The following is a 19,954-nucleotide window of genomic DNA, read 5'->3' as shown; positions in this document are numbered from 1 at the left end:
GCGGTCATCCGTGCACCCCGACCTCCCCTCTCCTGCTTCGGGCTCGGCGGAAAGCACGCTCCAGGGATCCTGCTGACTGAGGGCATGCAGGGGATGTGGAGTCTTAGTACTTCTCACACAGGCTGTCCAAAACTTGCTGTTTTTGGCTCTCTGCTGTGGCCCCCGTTTCTGCCGCCCAGCACTTGGATGCCTCCAGTTCCCGCTCTCTGGGGTTCGTCAGACAAATCTCCTTCCTTCTCATTAGTGCACCTCCCTGAGAAAGGTTAGTCTGATTTTGTCCTCTCTCCTGGGTCATTTATCATCCACTTTGTTTCTTCATAAATGGTGGTTCAGGAGTATGGGCAGTCAAGCATCACTTGGCCTGTGCTGATATAAATAAATGACTGAATAAAGAAATAAGAGGCAAGTCTCTGCTGCAGAAGGATGCCAGATGATTTACGTGGATGCACTGCCCTGAAGGAGTGTAGTCTAACTGCCTACTCCTTGAATGCGAGCTGGGCATAGTGACTTATTTCCAAAGCGTACAGTGTGGCAGGGAGAGGGACTAACCTCACAGCGGAGACCCTGCCAAACATGGCATTGAGCCTGGTGGTGAGGGGTGCGAACAACATTCCACCTCTGCGCTCTTCTTCCCGAAAACATGTTAACTTAGTCTAATCACCACAAAAATATCAGACTAATTCCCTTGAGGGGTCCTCTACAAAATTCTGGTCCAGTAATCCTCAGAATTGCCCTTAGTAGTAGGAGAGGGGTGTGAGGTATATGGAACTCTGTACAGTAATTCTGTAAATCTAAAACTTCCAAATAAAAGGTGTATTTTTAAAATTTCTTAGGGAGTAAGACGTGTGAACATCAGAGCCCTCCAAACACCTGTCCCTTCGGTGTCTCAGCAGCATAAATACCTCTCTCTCTGTGGAGCCACACGGGAGCCCGTAGCCGAAGACCATTGACAACCTTTGAAAGCCCTTGTACAGATAAAGACTGATCGTCTTGTTGCCCATTCCTGTGGCTCCCTTCCAGAATGAGCTGGGGTCAGGGTGGCGAGAGTCCGGACAGCCTCTTGGTCCCTGGCTATGGATTTCATGCTTCCGCTCCTCGTTCTTTTTCCAGGTGGGGGAGGTGTTGCTGCAGCAGTCACTCTGCCATCTTGAAACCAGAAATCTCTTCCTGGGTATTTTTTCCTCCTTTGGAGTTTCCAGAGTATGGTGACTGGAAATGTCCATATTTTTTCAGAGATAGAAGTTGGAACTGAGAAAAGGATGATACTCTTTTATGTTAGCTGTTTCTCCTAACATTCTGAGTATCAGTATTTTTGTGAAATGGTTTTATAGTGGATCCTGTTTTTGCTTTCTGTTGTGTAGAGTGTCTGAGTGAGTGATTGTTCGTTGGTCAGTACTGTTTGTCTGCTTCTGCTCTCTTCACTTACATGATCTCGAGTGACTTTTCTGGAACTTATTCTCTGTCAGGTTGACATTTGGAAATATTCCTCTGCCCTACAACTTTGGAAACTCCAGACTGTATTTCCATGTCCAAGTTCATCTGTAATATCCCAGTATGTGAATTGTAATAACACACTTGGGCGCTCACCGTGGCTCTGCTTACTGTGGCTCAGCCACTGTTCTGAGGGTTTAGCACATGTTCATGCCGACACCTGCAAGTGAGCGCTACTATAATTCATAGCTTACAAGTGACAAGACCCAAGTGTGCAGGGCAGTAACGGGCCCAGGCTGGGGAGCAGCAGAGCCAGCCCCAGAGCTCCCAGGCTGATTGTCTGTACGACTTGTAAGTTTCTTCACAAGGTCTGACCATGAACTGTCTGAGGTTCTCCTTCGATGGTAATTACCTGGAGGCCCACGTTTCCCTGGCCCTACCTGGTGCGTCTTCAGGTGAGCGGGCTTTCTCACACGTGCAGTACGGTGAAGTTGGAGAAGTGACTGTCCTAACCTGAAACTGGGTGTTTAGGCGTATAATCAACCTGGCTTTTTGTGATGAGTAGAATTAATGGTTTACTTGGGTTCAGTGGCTTTTATTTCTGGCATATGTCCATTTAATCTACTCTCAAAGCAGAATCTACCACAAATAAACAGTAACTTGTTTTGACTGGTGGGGCAGGAGTCAATTTTTTTTTTAAAGATTTTATTTATTTATTTGACAGAGATAGAGACAGCCAGAGAGAGAGGGAACACAAGCAGGGGGAGTGGGAGAGGAAGAAGCAGGCTCCTAGCGGAGGAGCCTGATGTGGGGCTCGATCCCACAACGCCAGGATCACGCCCTGAGCCGAAGGCAGACACTTAACCTGCTGTGCCACCCAGGCGCCCCAGGAATCAATTTTTTTGCCCTTGTCTTTCCTACAGAATACTTCGAACTTTGTGCAGAAAACTAAGACTTCCGGAAAGTTTCTCTTTTCGTCACTTAGCACACCTGACGCCAGGCTTCGTTGGTGCAGACCTGATGGCGCTGTGCCGCGAGGCAGCCATGGGTGCGGTCAGCAGGGTCCTGATGACGCTGCAGGAACAGCTGCCCGTGGATCCTGAGACAGCAGGTTTGCCCTCTGTACGAGGCCGGGAAGACCGGACGGGAGCCGAGCCCACCCCTGAAACACCAGCGCTTTCTGTGCAGGTACCTTCACATGTCCTAACGTCGGGGACACGCAGCAGCTGTCTGTGGAGTTAAGGTGTATGATTTTCAGTTTTACTGGCGCTTTATCCGCGGAATGATGATCAGTCATACCCAGAGTGTCTGTGGTTTCCAAAGTACAAGTTCTACCTTTTTAGTTGATCTTGACTAAGTTCCTTTTACAACATGGATTATGAAATTGTGGAGCAGGGATTGGCGAACTGTGGGCTGCTTGTCCGCTTCCTGTTCTTGGACATTGAAGTTACACAGGGACACAGCCATGTTCCCGTGCTTACACATCGCCTCCCTGCTGTCATGCTTCACAGCACAGTTCACATGGGAGTCCCTGTGGTGTCACCACATGGCCCACAAAGCCTACAGTGTTTACCTGCCGGCCTGGCCAGAGAAAGTTCTCCAGCTGCTGTGAGAGCACTGGGCACTTGGTTCTGTTTCCTGGTTACTGTCTGGTCACGTGGACCGGCACAGTCTGCTGTGAGCTCACTGCCTATGGCTCTGGAGGACAGTCCATGCTACAGCCGTGAGCTTTTGTGAGTCGTTAAGATTCCACACAACGTTTGTGTAGTACTTGATGGTTTGCACAGGGGCTTTACATGGCTTCATGATCAGAGGAGCTAAGCGTAAGAGACCGTGGCCTGCCCGGGCTACGCGGCCTCTGCACTTCAGAGCGGGCATTCTGGTTTGTGGTTTCAAATGTCTTTTCCCTCCTTACTCATTTGGAACCACGATACTTGTTAAAATTCACAATAAGCATAGTCCTTATATAATGCTGCATGTAAGTTAGGATTTTATGAATTAAATTACAAGTTACTTTTTACCCGTCCTTTTCTATTCTTTACAAAGCAAGAAATCTGCCTTAGAAACTCAAGGTTCAGTATAGTACCAGGACGCCAGCCTGCTTGCTGTGGACAAACCCCAGGGAGTGTGCTGTGAATGACACTCCCACTAGCATAACTTTGGTTTAATTTCATTAAAATTCAGCTGCTGTTTGATTCTTTATAAATGAAACATGGGAATCCGTGGTTGTGGAAATGAACACGATCAGCTGCTGATCTCGGCCCTGGCCAGCCCTGGCGTCGCGTATAGAAGCTGTCCTCCTGCCTTCCGTTCCTGTCAGTGGACCTGCCCCTGGCCGAGTCCGATGAGCCCTGCAGAGCCAAGTAGACGACTCTGTCGATGGGGAAAATTGTTAAAACACACGAAAACTCATTATAGCTCAAAGAAATATTGCAGTAACAGTTTTTAAAGGTATGAAATAACCTTTCAGTAGAGTTCATGCTGCTTCATCTTCCCTCTCAATCGCTCCCTGTTAGGACGAGTTGCAGCGGCTGCTGGAGCTGCTGAGAAGCCAAGACCCGCTCTCCGAGGAGCAGCTGCAGGGGCTGTGCATCGAGTGGGATGATTTCACTGCTGCCCTGGCCTCAGTCCAGCCCTCTGCCAAAAGGGAAGGCTTTGTCACTGTCCCCAACGTGACTTGGGCCGACATTGGCGCCCTGGAAGATATCCGGGAGGAGCTCACCATGGCGATCCTGGTAAGTGTGTTTGTCACTGGGCACCCGGCCTGTGCACAAGGCTGCGTGTCCAAGTGGGCTTGGCCGTAGCTTTCTTCCATGGGTCCTGTTGGATTCTAATTAAGCCTCCAGCAGCGGTTTCTCATTCTTCTGAGATCTGTTTCAGACTTATTCTCATGGTTGTGCTTGAATTCTTGGCAGTGAATGTAAAAAAAAAAAAAAAAAGTAGATTTCAACCAAGAGCCAACTGTTTTGAGAAATATTTTCTCAAATTGCTCACACTCCTACGGTCACAGCCATTTAGTGCCCATGAAACTTTAATTTTCATTCACCCTTACTTTTCCACTTTTCTGAGCATTCTGTGGTTCATTAACGAAGGATGATCCACTTCGAGGTGTGGGGCCGCTGAAGCGAAGAGCATGAGTACAGCTTGTGTCTGTGGCCCCTGACCATGCAGGGCACTCCTGCTTCTAAGCTTCACGGGACGGCCGCACCCAAAAGCTTTATAACCTGAGAATTAAGGTAGCTTAAAAAAAAAAATCTTGATTTTAAGATGCTGAAGCATTGTATCCTTATGTTTAAAACATTTTCAGAATTTATGTTTAAGGGGCGCCTGGGTGGCTCAATCGTTAAGTGTCTGCCTTTGGCTCAGGGTGTGATCCCAGAGTTTTGGGATCTATCCCCCCATCAGGCTCCTCCGCGGGGAGCCTGCTTCTTCCTCTCCCACTTCCCCTGCTTGTGTTCCCTCTCTCGCTGGCTGGCTATCTCTGTCAAATAAATAAATAAAATATTTAAGAAAAAAAGAACTTATGTTTAAGTGCGAATTCATCAAGAGCAGGGATTCCCGTATTTATCACTTGTGCCCCACGCTGTGTCGACAGCATGCACTGAGACCATTCAGGCACAGTATAGAATGGACATTTGTAACGGACCGATGTGGGCGTTGTTCTTTACAGGCACCAGTGCGCAACCCTGATCAGTTCAGAGCTCTTGGATTGGTGACTCCTGCTGGGGTCCTCCTGGCTGGCCCCCCTGGCTGTGGGAAAACACTGCTGGCAAAGGTATGGTGTGAGCACAGCTGCCCATGTTTTCTTTCTTGCTGTGGGGGAGGAGAGTAGGAATTTCACCTCCGTGTTAATGTGGGCAGGTTTTACATAAGCTTTATTACAGGCTCATTCTAGCAAGACTGACCGTTTCTTCAGGAAGGTTTCCTACTTTTATTTTAATTACAAAAGGTACATCATTTGAAATTTGCCAAAGAAAAAGATTTTTACATCAGCCATCAACCCACTGATTTTAACACAGCAATTACCGTGTGTTCTGTTATTCTGGCTTTTTAGCGAGCACTGTTGCGTAGTTGTGGTTTATAGCTGACCTTGTTTCCTGCTTCCGTGTAGTTGTCCTTTATAACTTAAGTATTTTCCTCTACGTTCGTTACAGTTGTTATTTTAAAGAATTGTTTTATTGCAATAGAAAATGTAGAGAAGCAAAAGGGGGAGCACTAGCTATAATCCTCTCACCACGGCTAACCACTGCTTCATTCTGTAGTCAGTCCTTCCAGACGTTCTCTGTACACACATGTCCCAATGGTACGTGTGCATAACTTTTCACGTGTTTTGACAAATATAAGGTCTGTAATGATGCTTTCCCCACAAAGAAGCATGCCTTAAACATGTCAACATATATACACTTCTGTATTTTTAGCATCAGTGTAGTGTTCTGTAATAAGGGGCAGAAATGATCCCCCATTGAAACAACACTCGTTGAACAGTCCTGTGCTTACATTTTTTGTACCTCAACTGATCATTTTGTTAGAATGCATTCCTAAACAATTTTTCAGTAAAAGGAATGCATGTTTTTAAAACTGTTGACCCATTACCACTTGAGCAAAGTGACTAATTACCAGATTACATCTGATCCATCACTGAAGTACCTTCTAGACGGATTGTGCAGATTTGACCCCATCAGCATGACTACTGTCCCCCACACCCCGAGTTAGAGCCAGTAATGCTGGTTTTAATCTTTGACGGTAGGGGAGGCAAAAGTGGTATCTGACACTTTTTAATTGACATTTTAAAAATTACCGTGGGCTTGTAAAACTATGTATTTATTGGCTATTCTTCTTAATGAAACTGTTCATATCCTTTGCCTGTTTTTCCATTGTCATATATGTGGTTTTATAATCCTTCTTCATATATTAAAATGTTATATTTGTAAATGTGTTTATCAGTTTGACACTTTAGACTATTCATATTTATGACACATTGCTCTTTTGTGGGGTTTTTTTTTTTTCATATTTATGTGGGCAAATTTCTCAGTCTGTGATTTTTTTCCCTTTGGAGTCATACATACTAGACTCCTCTTCCTTACCTATAAGTTAAGTTGGCTGTCATTTTTAATGTCCGTGTAATGTTTCATGTATAATTTAGTTAGCCCTCATCAGCTTTTTAAAGTATTTGAATTACTTGTAAATAAGAAATGAAAATTAATAGCATTTTTAGTAAGTGCTCAGTAAGTATCAGCTAGCCACAGTATATATCAAGTACCCACGTATCAGATTATACACACGTGAAGTTTTCCAAACTCACTGTTACTGATACGCCTACATTTCCTTGCTCCGTGGTTCTGGGGCTCTTCCAGGGCCTGGCTGTGTGGGAGATAAGAACCGTGGAGGGAGCAGAGGGCACCACGGAGGAGGCAGAGGTTTTCTGGACAGCAGTTCTAGAAGGACACAGCCGGAAAGAAGGTCCCTGCCTGTGAATGTGTAAATTCAGCAGGCAGATGCAGGTGGCCGGCCTGGGTTCCTTGTCACGTTTGTTTGTTTTTAATTAGTTTCATCTGCCTTAGAGTAGCCCTTCTGCGGCAGAAAGGAGACAGCTTGGGTTATTTAAAATCCATAGACCAGATTTTCCTCTTCTCCCTGCGCCTGCCTCCCATGACTGCCAATGATTTGGTACTTGTCTGTGTGCCCATGTTCTGGCAACTGCCCTTGCGGAGCGGGGAATCTTACCGATGACGCTGTGGGTGGCCTTCACGCTCACTGGGTCCATGAGCCCAGGCGGTATTTGTGCAACTGTGTACTTTTTTCAGAGAGAGGGTTCACCACTTTCTGCAGATGCTCCAGGAGGTACCTGCCTGAAAATCTTGAAATGGTGGAAAATGTCCTTGAATAGCAGAAGCAAATGTTACTGTAGGGAAGTTGTGGAACCACTTTTGGGCCAGAACCTAGCACCCTAGACTGGGCCATAAAATGAAGACTTGGTCTAATCTTGGTTGTCTTGTTCACTCACTATCACAATAAGATAATAACATTTTTCTGAACGCTGACACGTAGAAAGTATGTGAGGAGCAGAAGGTCAAGGCATGTGATTGCCGGAGCCAGCACCCCGCACGTTGGTGACTGATGAGGAAACTGCAGAGAGAGGAGTAAGATCAGTGAGTTTCTGGAACTCTGGCCTGACGCAGACAGCTCCTGATGCTGTGCCGGAGGCTCAGGCTGATATCCATGAAGAAAAGTAAATTGTGTTCACTGCGCTTCCCCTAGGAGACAAGATTTCCAGCAACTTCAGGAACTCTTTGGAGGGGGGTGTGTTAGTGGGTTAAATCTCGGTAATCTGGCAGGTAGAAGGTGAAAACCCGATGCGGATGCGTCAGCCTTCCTTACATGTGCACCCTGATTCCCCTTTCCTAATCGTGTTGCATGAAAGCTAGGACAGAGCCCGAGCGCTCCCTCCGCGGCAGAGCCCACCTGCGTTCATTACCTCCTTCCTCTGTGCTGGCAGCTGTTGGAGGCCAACCAGGCACCTCCTCTGGTGGCATTTGCTGTCTGTCTGAAGAGACAGGCAGAAAACGAATGATACAGTAACACTGGAGGTTCGGCTCAGTGAGGCTGGAAGTAAGCAGATTGTGGTGATAGATTGGATGGGAGGTGGCTGTTTGAGGTCGTGATGTTCGGGATGCTGACAGCAGTGTCCTGAGGGAGCGGCGGGCCCCATGAAGCAGCAGGGACAGAAGGGGAAGGCTCTTCCAGGCAGAGGGAGCAGCAGTGCAAAATCCCTGGCGTCGGGAGGGGCTTGGTGAGTTCAAGATCCAGAGAAAGCCAGTGGCTGGACTACGGAGAAGCTGCTCTGTCCCAAGCTTCGGGCTTGTGAGCTGTGGTAAATATTTCACACTGTCCTCAAAGGTGATACGAATCCTAGGGAAACAATACAGTTGACATTTTTAGAAGCATACTGGGTGCACTGTGAGAATGGGTCAGAGGAAATCGAGGGAGAGGAAACTGGTCAGGGTCTTTTCGGTTCGGTTTGGTTTGGTTTGATTTCTTTGTGTATCTAGGCAGGTGATGAGGCGGTCTGCGTGAGGACATATGTGCTGGAGAAGCAGAGAGTGGTGGACTCGTACATTTTGGCATCGGTGCTAATGGGACTTGCGGGCGGATTGGATGATGTGACAAGACAAAGGATCAAGGGACCCAGGGTTTGGGGCTAAAAGCCGTTGGAGTTGGAAGTGTGGGGTGTGGAGGGAGTTGGGGCAGGTCCATGCATCCCTCTCTGTAAATGACAGATTTGAGATGCGTGTCCGGTCCGGAGGGAGGTGCCGAGCAGTCTATTGGCTATAGATCTGGAGCTCCGAGGTCAGGCTCCGAAGAGGGGAGGGGAAGGAACTCCTTCCCTGGTCCTCGTGAAGCTCTGGGTGATTTTGCTCAGGTTTCATCTCTGCATTCAGGTGACCTTCAGGTGATACCTCTGTCAGATTCTTTCACGTGTATAACCGCACGTGTCTCCTTGGTGCCTCCTTCATGCCTCTCTTTGGCTTTGAGCCATGCGGTTTAATCGTTATTAAAAATAATCTGGAAACACTGACCCTTGGGCCAAGACTGATACTGATGGTTTTGAATTTGGGGTCATGAGCAAATGATTGCTTTCACTGGGCAAGGCGTGTTTGGACGCAGAGATCATAGTTTCACTGGAATTCCAAACTGGAGTGTGAACGTGCAAATGTACGTATGTTGGGAGTTTATGGAAACAATACACTGACATAAATGTGTAATTTCCATTTGATTTCTAGTCTGAGTGATTCTTAGAAAGTTTTAGGTGAACATTCCATTGATTTTTTTTTTTAAACCCATTTCTCCTTTTCCCATATGTGTTCTGCGTCTGAGAAAGAAAACACAGCTGTGAGGGAGGGGAAACAGCATAAACTGCAGGAGCCCCTGCACTGTCATGAATTACTGTTACTGAGTCTGTGTTTGTCTGACCTGTGTCCTTTGGTTTCCTCTCCCTAGGCTGTTGCAAATGAGTCTGGACTGAACTTTATATCGGTCAAGGGCCCCGAGTTGCTCAACATGGTAAGTCGCTGTGGCATCAGCTGTGAGTGTAGATTAGGAGACGTGCGGCCACTCCAGTTACTGGGCGGAGCGGCCTCAGTCCTGGAAATGGACGTGGCATTTTGGGAGAATCTCCGCTGCAGGAGTGAAGACATTAGCTTTGCTCTGCGGTACCAAGTGTGTGTAACTGCTCTCCTAATTCAGTCTCTTCAGCTCTGAGCCTCCGTGTTCCCACCTGCGAAATGGAAATAACATTTAAAGTGTGTGTTCTCTGTGCCGAGTGTTCATCACACTCTGTACACACACGGTCGGCCCTGGAGTGGCATGGGTGCGAGCTGCACAGGCCCACTTACACGCAGAGACTTTTCAATAAATACAGTCCTGGCAGTGTATTTTCCTAGTCATGTTTTCTTCTCTCCTGCTCATAACTTTATTGTCAGAATTCAGCGTGTGATACACAGAACATACAAAATAGTTGTCAGTCAACTGTTTATGTTGTTGGGAAGGCTTCTGAAGGTCAAAAGCAGGCTATTAGTGGTTAAGTTTTGGGGGGAGTCAAAAGTTACACGTGGATTTTTGATGGCGGTGGGGAGGGGGGCCGGCACCTCTAATCCTGTGCGTTGTTCAGGGGTCACCTGTATTCTTCAGCAACCCTGTGAGGTGTGAATTATTGTTTCTTCTGATTCCTGATTTCCAAACAAGGAAACTGAAGTCTGCAGGTGGCATGCACCTTGGCCAAAGTCCGAGGGCTGGGGGAGGAGAGCCGAGGTTTGAGTCTTGGTTACCTGCCTCCTGCTCTGCATGCCTTGCCCTGGTGTCCTGTGGCTCCAACGACTGAGGTGGTTTTTTTCTTTAAAGTAGGCTCCACACTGGGCTTGAACTCATGACCCTGAGATGGAGACCTGAGCCAAGATCAAGAGTCAGGCGCTCAACTGACTGAGCCACCCAGGTACCCCCCAAATGACAAAAGTTTTAATAAATAAAAGGACTTTGGGGGGAAAATACTACCTTACTATACAGTAACTTCTTTCTGTATTTAGCAGTTTATATAATGTCTCAAATTTAAGAGATTTTGAATGCCTAATTATGTCTTCATTCCCTGTGAGAAGTAAAAATACCATTCTGTCATGTATTCAAACAAAGAAGTGAAAACAGTATCGTTTGTTTTAAAAGGCCTTTTAGGGGCGCCTGGCTGGCTCAGTCAGTGGAGTGTGCGACTCTTGATCTCGAGGCTATGAGTTCAAGGCCCACGTTGGGTATAGAGATTACTTAAAAATAAAATCTTCAAAAAAAAATTAAAAGGCTTTTTAAATTTATCTCCCCTACCAGTTTTTGTATGTTTCCTATTGTATGTGATACTTTCCTCCTAAAGTAAGGATCCATATTCAGGTGTTTCCTGTGGGCTTTCTGTGTATGTCTTTTTTTCTCTTACGCTTCATTTTGGCATTCTGGCAGGAGAGGTGTTAGAAATGAACCTTGGAGGGAGAGGAGGGATGAGGCTGGAAAAGAAGGTTCTGCAGGGCAGTGAAGGGCTGTCCTACCACCCTAGAGCTGTGATGTCCTCTCCAGAATGGCAGAGACCCAACAGAGGGCGTAAAGCAAGCATGTAACATTTTGTTAACTTTATTATGAAATATCCCAGTCATAGAAGTTATTACAAGTAATGGAATGAAGTCTCCAGTATCTGTCGCCCAACTGTAAAAAACACACAAAACCAAGATGCTTGAAGCCTCCTTCAGTTCCCTAACCATGACCCTGTTCTCTCTCCCATAGAATTTACTGTAATCCTAAATTTGGTGTTCATTAATTCCATGTACTTTCTACGTTTACTGTATATATTTTATCCCTCAGCAACTCTCAGTATTACTGTATATGTTTCAAAAATGTTTAGGGGACAGTTGAAAATTTGAACATTTATTGGATATTTGACGTTAAGAAAATAACTTCTAGGGGTGCCTGGGTGGCTCAGTCGTTAGGCGTCTGCTAGTCTCAGGGCGTGATCCCAGGGTCCTGGGATCGAGCCCTGCATCGGGCTCCCTGCTCTGCTGGGAGCCTGCTTCTTCCTCTCCCACTCCCCCTGCTTGTGTTCCCTCTCTTGCTGGCTGTCTCTCTGTGTGTCAAATAAATAAAATCTTTAAAAAAAAAAAAAAGAAAAGAAAAGAACTTCTAAGGGAAGGGTGAACTCGGTGGCGGGGATGTGGAGTGCGCTTGTCCTGATGAGCACTGAGGAAGGCAGGGAGGTGCAGAATCACCACACTGTACACCTGAAACTAATACTACACTGTGTGTTCACCGCACTGGAATTAAAATTGAAAAAACAAAAGGAAAAGCAGGTTTTTTTTTTTAAGATTTTATTTATTTATTTGACAGAGAGAGAGAGAGACAGTGAGAGAGGGAACACAAGCAGGGGGAGTGGGAGAGGGAGAAGCAGGCTTCCTGCTGAGCAGGGAGCCTGATGTGGGGCTCGATCCCAGGACCCTGGGATCATGACCTGAGCTGAAGGCAGATGCTTAATGACTAAGCCACCCAGGCACCCCAGGAAAAGCAGTTTTAAGTGTGATGGTGATGTTATGTCAAAAATCATTGTCTTTTGGGGCGCCTGGGTGGCACAGCGGTTAAGCGTCTGCCTTCGGCTCAGGGTGTGATCCTGGCATTATGGGATCGAGCCCCACATCAGGCTCCTCCGCTATGAGCCTGCTTCTTCTTCTCCCAACTCCCCCTGCTTTTGTGTTCCCTCTCTCGCTGGCTGTCTCTATCTCTGTCAAATAAATAAATAAAATCTTTAAAAAAAGATCATTGTCTTTTGTTAGAGATAGTATTTACAAAGAAAGTACGAATTCTGGGCTCTTCTTCAAAATGACAAGAAAGAAAAGCGAAGTGTCTGTAGGTGAAGCAAGGTTGGCCAGGAATTGAGCAGATGATGATTGAAGATGGGGGTTGGGCATATTTGGGGTTCAGTATACCATAATGCCTACTTTTGTTACATGTTTGGAACACTTTTATAAACAGTAAAGCAAAAACAAAAAAAGCCCACTTTATGTAAGTGGTACATGTTCTTTTATAACTTGGTTTTATTGTTATTTTTGTTGAACATTATGATTCTTTTAGAGTTCCTGGACCCAATTCCAGTGGTGGGGAGGGGATCACCCCCCAAAACATAGAGCAGTCTCAGACACCAGCAGGGGATCGAAGAACTCGACTCAGTTCAACTCAGTTATGGTGCAGTCTGCCAGGACACAGCATCGGACTCCACAGGCTAGGGGCTCAGTCCTACAGGAGGGTCCGCCACCCTCCACTGCAGACACCATGCCCAGGCCCCAAGCTGTCACCAGATTGGAGGTTCCAACAGCCTCCTCCTTAGTTTCTGTTAATTTGCTAGAGCAGCTCGCAGAACTCAGGAAAACACTTGTGTTTATTGAGGGATATGATAAAGGATAAGAATCAACAGCCAAATGTAGAGATACATGGGGCAAAGTCTCAAACAGGAGTCTCACGGAGCCTAGGGCCTGGCTCCGGGGCACATGGCAGCAAACTTGTTCCCTGGTATAGAAGGACCGAAAAACTGTTCTCCTGGGTTTTTATGGAGGTGTGACTACATAGCCTTAATCGGCTGAGTCACTGACCATTGGCTGATTCAGTCACCACCCCTGTCCTGTACTGGGGGGGGGGGGGGGGGGGAAGACTGAAAATTCCATTCCTCTGACCACACGTGCTCCTGGCAGCCAGCCCTGCCCTCGGGTGGGGTCCAAATTCACCTTGATTAGCAAGACCTCCTTTCACTTTGGTGGTTCTGACAGTTTTCAAAACTGTGGGTGAAGACTAGCTATATCTGAGTGACCAAATGCATTTTTCTTCTAAATCATTCTACCACAGATATTATTTTTGTTGATTTGCTTACCTCGAGTTCATCAGTCTTCTCTGTGGTATTCCACTGAATGAATACAACCACACTTGTAAAAAATCAGCTTTCTCGATGGATGTTTAGGTTGAACATTATATACGCACATCCTTACATTTGGGAGCTATTTCCCAAGGGTGTGTACTCAGGACAATTGCTGTCACTTCTAGAGTGTGTGCACTTTCAAAAATAGAAAGTTTTGCTAGCTTTTTTTTCCCCGAGTTACACCTCCCCTGGCTGTGATTGGGGGTCCCCACGTCCTCACCAGCGCTGGCGGTGTCAGAGCTGAGGAGTGCGAATGGTCATCTCACTGTGACCTGACTTGTTTTCCAGGGAGAGGTGTGGGAAGAGGTCTTTGGCAGAGTCTGGAGTGACTGGGGCAGAGATGAGGTGGTCTGTTGGGGAAGATCAACTTCTCGGGGTTAGAAAATGCATTTGCTCTGGGGAATTTTGGACTCAGGGGGTCTGGAGATGTCTAGCAGATGCATGGATGTGAGGCTGGAGTGCTGAGGTTTGGGATGGAATAGGCTGGGTCTGCTGCGGGGTTGGGGGGGCGTTGAGTGGGGGGGCCCCTGACGGCTCTGGGGCAAGGAAGGAAAAGCTGGCAAAGCAGGCTGGTCTCCCTAAGGGGGAGCATGTGCCCAGTACTTTCTAAGCCTGAAAACTGGGGGGAAGCTAACTTCTTCAACCTGGTCGGTGTAATGAGAAGGAGAACCAGGAACTAAAAGTAGGACCTTGGGTTTGGCAGCTAGAAGGTCATTAGTGACTTTAGGGAGAATACTTTTCAGTAATTGTGTTTGCAAAAGCCAGATTATCAGGGTTGAAAACTGAATGGCAGACAAGGAATTAGAAGGGGCACCCAGGTGGCGCAGTTGCTTAAGCATCTGACTCTTGGTTTCAGCTCAGGTCATGATCTCAGGGTGGTGAGATTGAGCCCTGCGTCAGGCTCTGCACTAAGCGGGGAGTCTGCCCAAGATTCTCTGTCTCCCTCTTCCTCTGCCCCCCCTTCCTTCCTACCCCCACATGAGGGTGCTCTCTCTCCCTCCCTCTCTCTTCAAAATAAGTTGTTTTTTTTTTAAGATTTTTATTTATTTGACAGAGATAGAGACAGCCAGAGAGAGAGGGAACACAAGCAGGGGGAGTGGGAGAGGAAAGCAGGCTCATAGCAGAGGAGCCTGACGTGGGGCTCGATCCCATAACGCCGGGATCACGCCCTGAGCCGAAGGCAGACGCTTAACCCCTGTGCCACCCAGGCGTCCCTGAAATATTTCTTAGAGGCCAAGATAGTGGGATTTTCTTTTACTTATTTTTAATCGTTGTCGCCTTTGTTAAGAAAAATTGACCTTTTAATCTGTCCTTTTGAGACTTGAGGTTTACCTTCCCCTAAATTAAGTTTTCCTTTCTTGGTCATTGTGGTTTGCCAAGTCCACAGTCCTTGTGCCATATTGACTGTTCTGTCTGTTCCTGTGGGAGACATTACCTCTGACAGCTCACTGCTAGCTTTTCCTGTGAAATACCTACTGATGATTTTGGTTCAGCATTCCAGATGTAACTTGGGCTGACTTAGATTCTTTAGGAAACTGAACCAGTCTGCTGTATTTGTGCAGTGCACAGGGTGTGATGATCACGATGAATGTGAAAGTGACTTGTGCTTTCCAAGGACTTCCTGCTATGATGCAGCAAGGGTGGACGAGCTGCAGGTCACAGAAGTAGAGACGCCGTGAGGGAAAGGAATTGGCAGACAGTCGGGACCCTCTCAAATACAAGGAGAACTGGGGGCAGGTGGGGAAACAGTGCAGACATGAGAAGCACAATGAGCAGAAGTCTGAGAAAGGACAGGACAGCCCAGCCATGAGGGAAGGACAGTTCTACTCATGGGAGACAATAAAACACTTTCATCACTGTCGTCCGCAGTGTGCCTCACACCGTGACTTTATCATAAAACAACACAGCAAGTACTTTGTGATGTAGTTTTCAGATTCTGTCTTATTCAGCAGTTGTATTGTGGAAAACAACTGCTTTTCTTAGTTAACCAGTTCGAAACATTACAAGAACAATTTCTTAACGCTTTACCAACAGTGAGACCATATTCTCACATGCAACTTCCTGTACGGATTAGTCCTAATGTTATAGCTGCTTGTGAATTGCTGTATTTCTTGACTGATCTTACTGTTTTACATTTTGATTTAGATTTCATTTTTTTAAAGCTTTTATTAAAGTATTCTCTACGACCAACGTAGGGCTCAAACTCATGGCCCCGAAATGAAGAGTTGCACACTCCCCCGACGGAGCCAGCCGGGCGCTCCTGAGGTAGACTTTAACATACAGTATGTCATACGAAGCCTGTTGGAGGCCTCGCTGGCTTACCTGCCTTCTCTGATGCTGTGTAACAAAGTAGCCCTTCCGTTAACAACGTGACCACGTGGAAAATGTGGCAGAGCAGCAAATGGAAGTTAAAACACTGCTGAATTCAGGAGAGTTACAGCTGGGTATCTTATGTGCTTAAAGCTTAGGAGATCAGTTCTAAAATACAATAGAATTACAGGATTATTTTTGATCTGGAGGAGACCTTACATTCACTTTGCCTTTGTTTTGCAAACGAGGAAATTTATAAGCGTCAGTAATAGCTGATTTTATTAAGTTGAGCCGCATATTGGCTGTTTTTATGCATCAAAAATGGGTATGTATCAGCAGTCGCATGTGGTCAACCTAATGCTTTTTAGACTCTGGTACGTAAATGTCATTTAGAACTAGTTTTACTGTGATTTGGCCCCAACCCCAAGGATGACCAGTCTCTGTTGTTTTTGCTGTGTCAGTACGTTGGTGAGAGTGAGCGCGCAGTCCGCCAGGTATTCCAGCGAGCCAGGAGCTCCGCACCCTGTGTCATATTCTTTGACGAAGTGGATGCCCTGTGCCCTCGAAGGTCAGACCGGGAGGTAGGTGTAAGAGCCCTAAACCTTTTGTGAGTTCTTACAAAGTCATTCCTAAGAACGCTGAGATTCTTGCAGTGAAGAAACCTAGTAATTCAGAGTGAGGTCCTGGAAATGACAGTTGGTTTTCCTTGGCCTCTGCATCGATTTCTGTGTACATGATTTTGGTTATACTCGTCTGGTTCACTCAGGTGAGCGATTGGGAAAAAGAATGATGTGGCTTCAAGTACCCGGACTCATGATCTTGACTCTCTTCAGGCAAATGGCTTCTGGAGACAGGAGAAAGTGTAATTTAAGATCCCGTTGAAATAGGGCCCGGCTTTAAGACTCAGCCCTGCTCCTTGTCTGCTCTGGACTCCCCCTGCATCACTGGGTTGAGTCACCGTTGGTAGGAATTTCGGCACTATGAGTGCTTGGATGCGCTGTTATCACAGGGACACTTGTCTCAGAGTCCACAGCGGAGTGAAGCCTCATGGGAGGAACAGACAGCCTTTCTGAAACAGGTAGCAAAGACTATCTGATGAGGACATTCACGGCAAGATGAGTAGGCGGGTGATTTTATTTCTTTTATGATTTATCTTCAAATAGTTGTTCTGTGCATGCCTGGAAGGTTGTAAAACAGTTATTAAATGCCTCATTTCACTTAGAATCTCCAGAAGCCTTCCAGAGTTGCAAGAACAAAACTGGACTAATATCCGTGTGATTCATGTCATAGCGAGATTGTTTCCTCATCCAGGAGTCCTCACTGGCGTCCCAGAAAATCCTTCCACAGTCTTGTCTCTGGTGACGTCGGTGGCCAGGGCAGAGGCCCTTCCCCAGTTGCCCTGCACTCTGTGTCATTTTAAATCCCACGTGGGATCCAGAGCAAAGCACTGCCCTTTATATCCTGCTGCTTGGGGCGTGGTGCGCTCTGGGTCTGACTACTTTTTATCTCTGTGGCTCCGCATAAGCCCCTCATTTGTCAGCAGCCCTGTCCTGGGTTTGCAGCTATCTGTCATCGGCTGGGAATTTAATTTGCAGGGGTTCACCGAGGTACGTCCAGTCCACTGCCTGCCCTGGAGAGGTCTGGGGCCCCGGGGGCCATGCTCCTGACATCTGGCTTCTCTCGCTCTCTCTTGGATGTGTACAAACACACGTTTCCGTATTCCAGTACACGTGTTCTGCTTTGTTGACATTTTCACATGAGGAGGATTCTGAAAATATGTTAAATTTGAATGTATTCTTTTATTATACAGGTTATACATGAACACGTACTTGTGAGAAAATTCAAATAAATACAAGCGTTAAGAGATGGAGAGTCTTTCTTCCCATTTTTCTCCCTGTTACTCTCCTTGGAAGTTACTGCTGCCAACAGTTTTGTGTGTGGTATTTGTCATTCTAAAACTTTCTCTGTAAACTTTTATATAAATGTGGTCATTCATCTTGATGATTTTCCCATGTACTTAAGAACTTAATTTTTTGACGATTACATAACTATTCCACAGTCTGGAAACAGAAATATTTCTTGAATCACACTGTTTCCAGTTATTTCTCTTACAAACAGAACTGAAGTAACATTCTTACACATATTTCTGTGCATGTGGGAGAGTTTTAAGAAGTGGGATCTCAGAGTAGATGTCTATGTGTTATGTTCTGAAAGCTAACACTGAACCATCCTTCACAAAACCTACCAGTTACACGTGCCCGCCAACAGTGTGTGAAACCACCATCTCCACCTTTGTCGGCAACGAGTGGCACCCATCTTACCACCTTACAATTTCTGTCAATTTTATTGGCAAAACATCATGTTAAATCTTAGTGTTCATGTCCCTGATTATCAGTAAGGTTGATCATCTTCAGTGAATTTGTATTTCATCTTCTATAAATTGCCTGATCAGATACTTTGACCCTTTTGCTCTTAAAATTTTGTTTTGATTTCTAGGAGCTTTTATGTGTTCCAGAAATGAGTCCATTGTCCAGTGTGTGTTGGTGCTGTTTTCCCCAGTCTTTTCACTTACCTTTAATTTGTTCATTACATGCACTGTTACAATTTTCATATAGTAAAACCTGTCACCCTGTCCCTACACTGATTCTGAGGCTTTCATCTTGTTGAGGTGGAACAGGGTTTGGTTGTTGCCCCGTGCTGCTGTACTGTTTTGAGTCTGGATTATAATTGTCTTCATTCTCTGATTTGTTGGTGTCACATCTCCCAGGAGTGGTGACGCGCACCAGTTACTTTCTGGAGAAATCCACGGCTAAACTCACGACCATCTCTGCTTGTGGACTTTCTGCTGAAGAAGAGCAGTCGTGACAGACAGAGACAGACACAGAGAGACACACAGACACAGAGGCACACACACAAACAGGGACACAGACATACGCATAGATGCACACAGACACAGAGACACACACACACAGACACACACACACACGCCCCACTTCTCTCATCTCCTCCATTGTGCATTCAGGGTATTTCTGTCTCCGAGTGAGTTACCCCTCTGTCCACCACCTCCCTGGATCTCCCTGGGGTCGCTCTGCTTTGTAGTGTTGTTTCCAGGAAAAGAGGAAAAGCCTCTGTGCCCCAGCCCAGAGATCAGGAGTGTCTCACATCCTAGGGGATTCCTCCATTTTGAGTTTGTGCTTAACCCACGGGAAGTCCTTTGCGGCCCACAGATCTTTGAATACTTCAGAGGCACGAGACTCGGGTCAGCCGGGCCTGCCTGAGTCCAGCTGAGAGGACTGGACAGGTGGCCTTTTTGAGCCTCAGCTTCCTCCTGGCACAGGAGGTAACAGGACTCAGGGGAGTTCCTGATGAGAATATGTTTTTGCACAGCACCCCTCAGAAAATGATCACGGTTAACTTCTTGACAAAAGCTTTCATTCAAGTTAGCAAATACTTCATTTTGTATGGAAAAACATGGTGATGTGGTTTGTTTTTTTTTTTTTTATTGGGCTCTGATGGAGCTGTATTTATTATTTATTTTTAGACGGGGGCAAGTGTCCGGGTGGTGAATCAGCTGCTTACTGAGATGGACGGTCTGGAAGCTCGGCAGCAGGTTTTCATCATGGCAGCCACCAACCGGCCAGGTGAGTGAGTGCTCTCGAAACTTTCAGCTTTTGAAAACAATGGGATTTACATACATCCTAGTCATGGAAGATGAAGTTTAGGAAGTCGCTTTTTGGCCATAAGTTGAAATAAAACCTTAGGAAGCTTCCGTGTAAGCTAGAGTAAAAAATAGAGTATTACTGCTTAGATTTCGTGAGATTTTTTTCTCTTTTGGTGCTCAGAAGGGAGTCTAGTTGGCAGAAAACTCTGAATGTACACTTGTGACCATATGAGTATTATCAGGATTTATATCCTATGGTTTCTCTCAAGCTCATAGGAAACAAGAACCAGACTCTTCTCACTGGTTCTGAAGGTCAAGGATGGATTTTCAAGGGTTTATATTGGCATCATGTCCCTGTACCTGCATTTAACTAGTACTTGAAGTTGTGTGTAAGCTTCAGTGTGGTGGGGGGTTTAGAAAGGGCTCCACACTTCAGACGTGCTTAGGTGGCTCTTAATGTGGGTCCCGAGTTCTCTTCCTGTTGTTTAATCCTCTGCTATCCACGTGAGCCTCTGGCTGTCGCAGCTGCCCCTGCATCGATCCGGGTGTTAACTGTGTCAGCCAGCTGT

General features: G+C 46.3%; 1 protein-coding gene across 3 annotated transcripts in view; it reads left to right on the top strand.

The window, feature by feature from the left end:
* Positions 1 to 19,954, top strand: part of NVL (nuclear VCP like) — a 114,886-nt gene that overhangs the window by 29,590 nt on the left and 65,342 nt on the right. For all 3 annotated transcript variants that reach the window (XM_034666592.1, XM_011228917.3, XM_034666593.1), the window contains 6 exons: positions 2,355 to 2,619; positions 3,948 to 4,166; positions 5,102 to 5,206; positions 9,430 to 9,492; positions 16,186 to 16,305; positions 19,266 to 19,365. In XM_034666592.1, the coding sequence (XP_034522483.1) occupies positions 2,355 to 2,619; positions 3,948 to 4,166; positions 5,102 to 5,206; positions 9,430 to 9,492; positions 16,186 to 16,305; positions 19,266 to 19,365 (872 nt within the window). The remainder of the gene's footprint in view (positions 1 to 2,354; positions 2,620 to 3,947; positions 4,167 to 5,101; positions 5,207 to 9,429; positions 9,493 to 16,185; positions 16,306 to 19,265; positions 19,366 to 19,954) is intronic.

Source organism: Ailuropoda melanoleuca, chromosome 8 (genome assembly GCF_002007445.2).
Source record: "Ailuropoda melanoleuca isolate Jingjing chromosome 8, ASM200744v2, whole genome shotgun sequence".
Lineage (NCBI taxonomy): Eukaryota > Metazoa > Chordata > Mammalia > Carnivora > Ursidae > Ailuropoda > Ailuropoda melanoleuca.
This window is presented reverse-complemented; position numbering and strand designations above follow the sequence as displayed.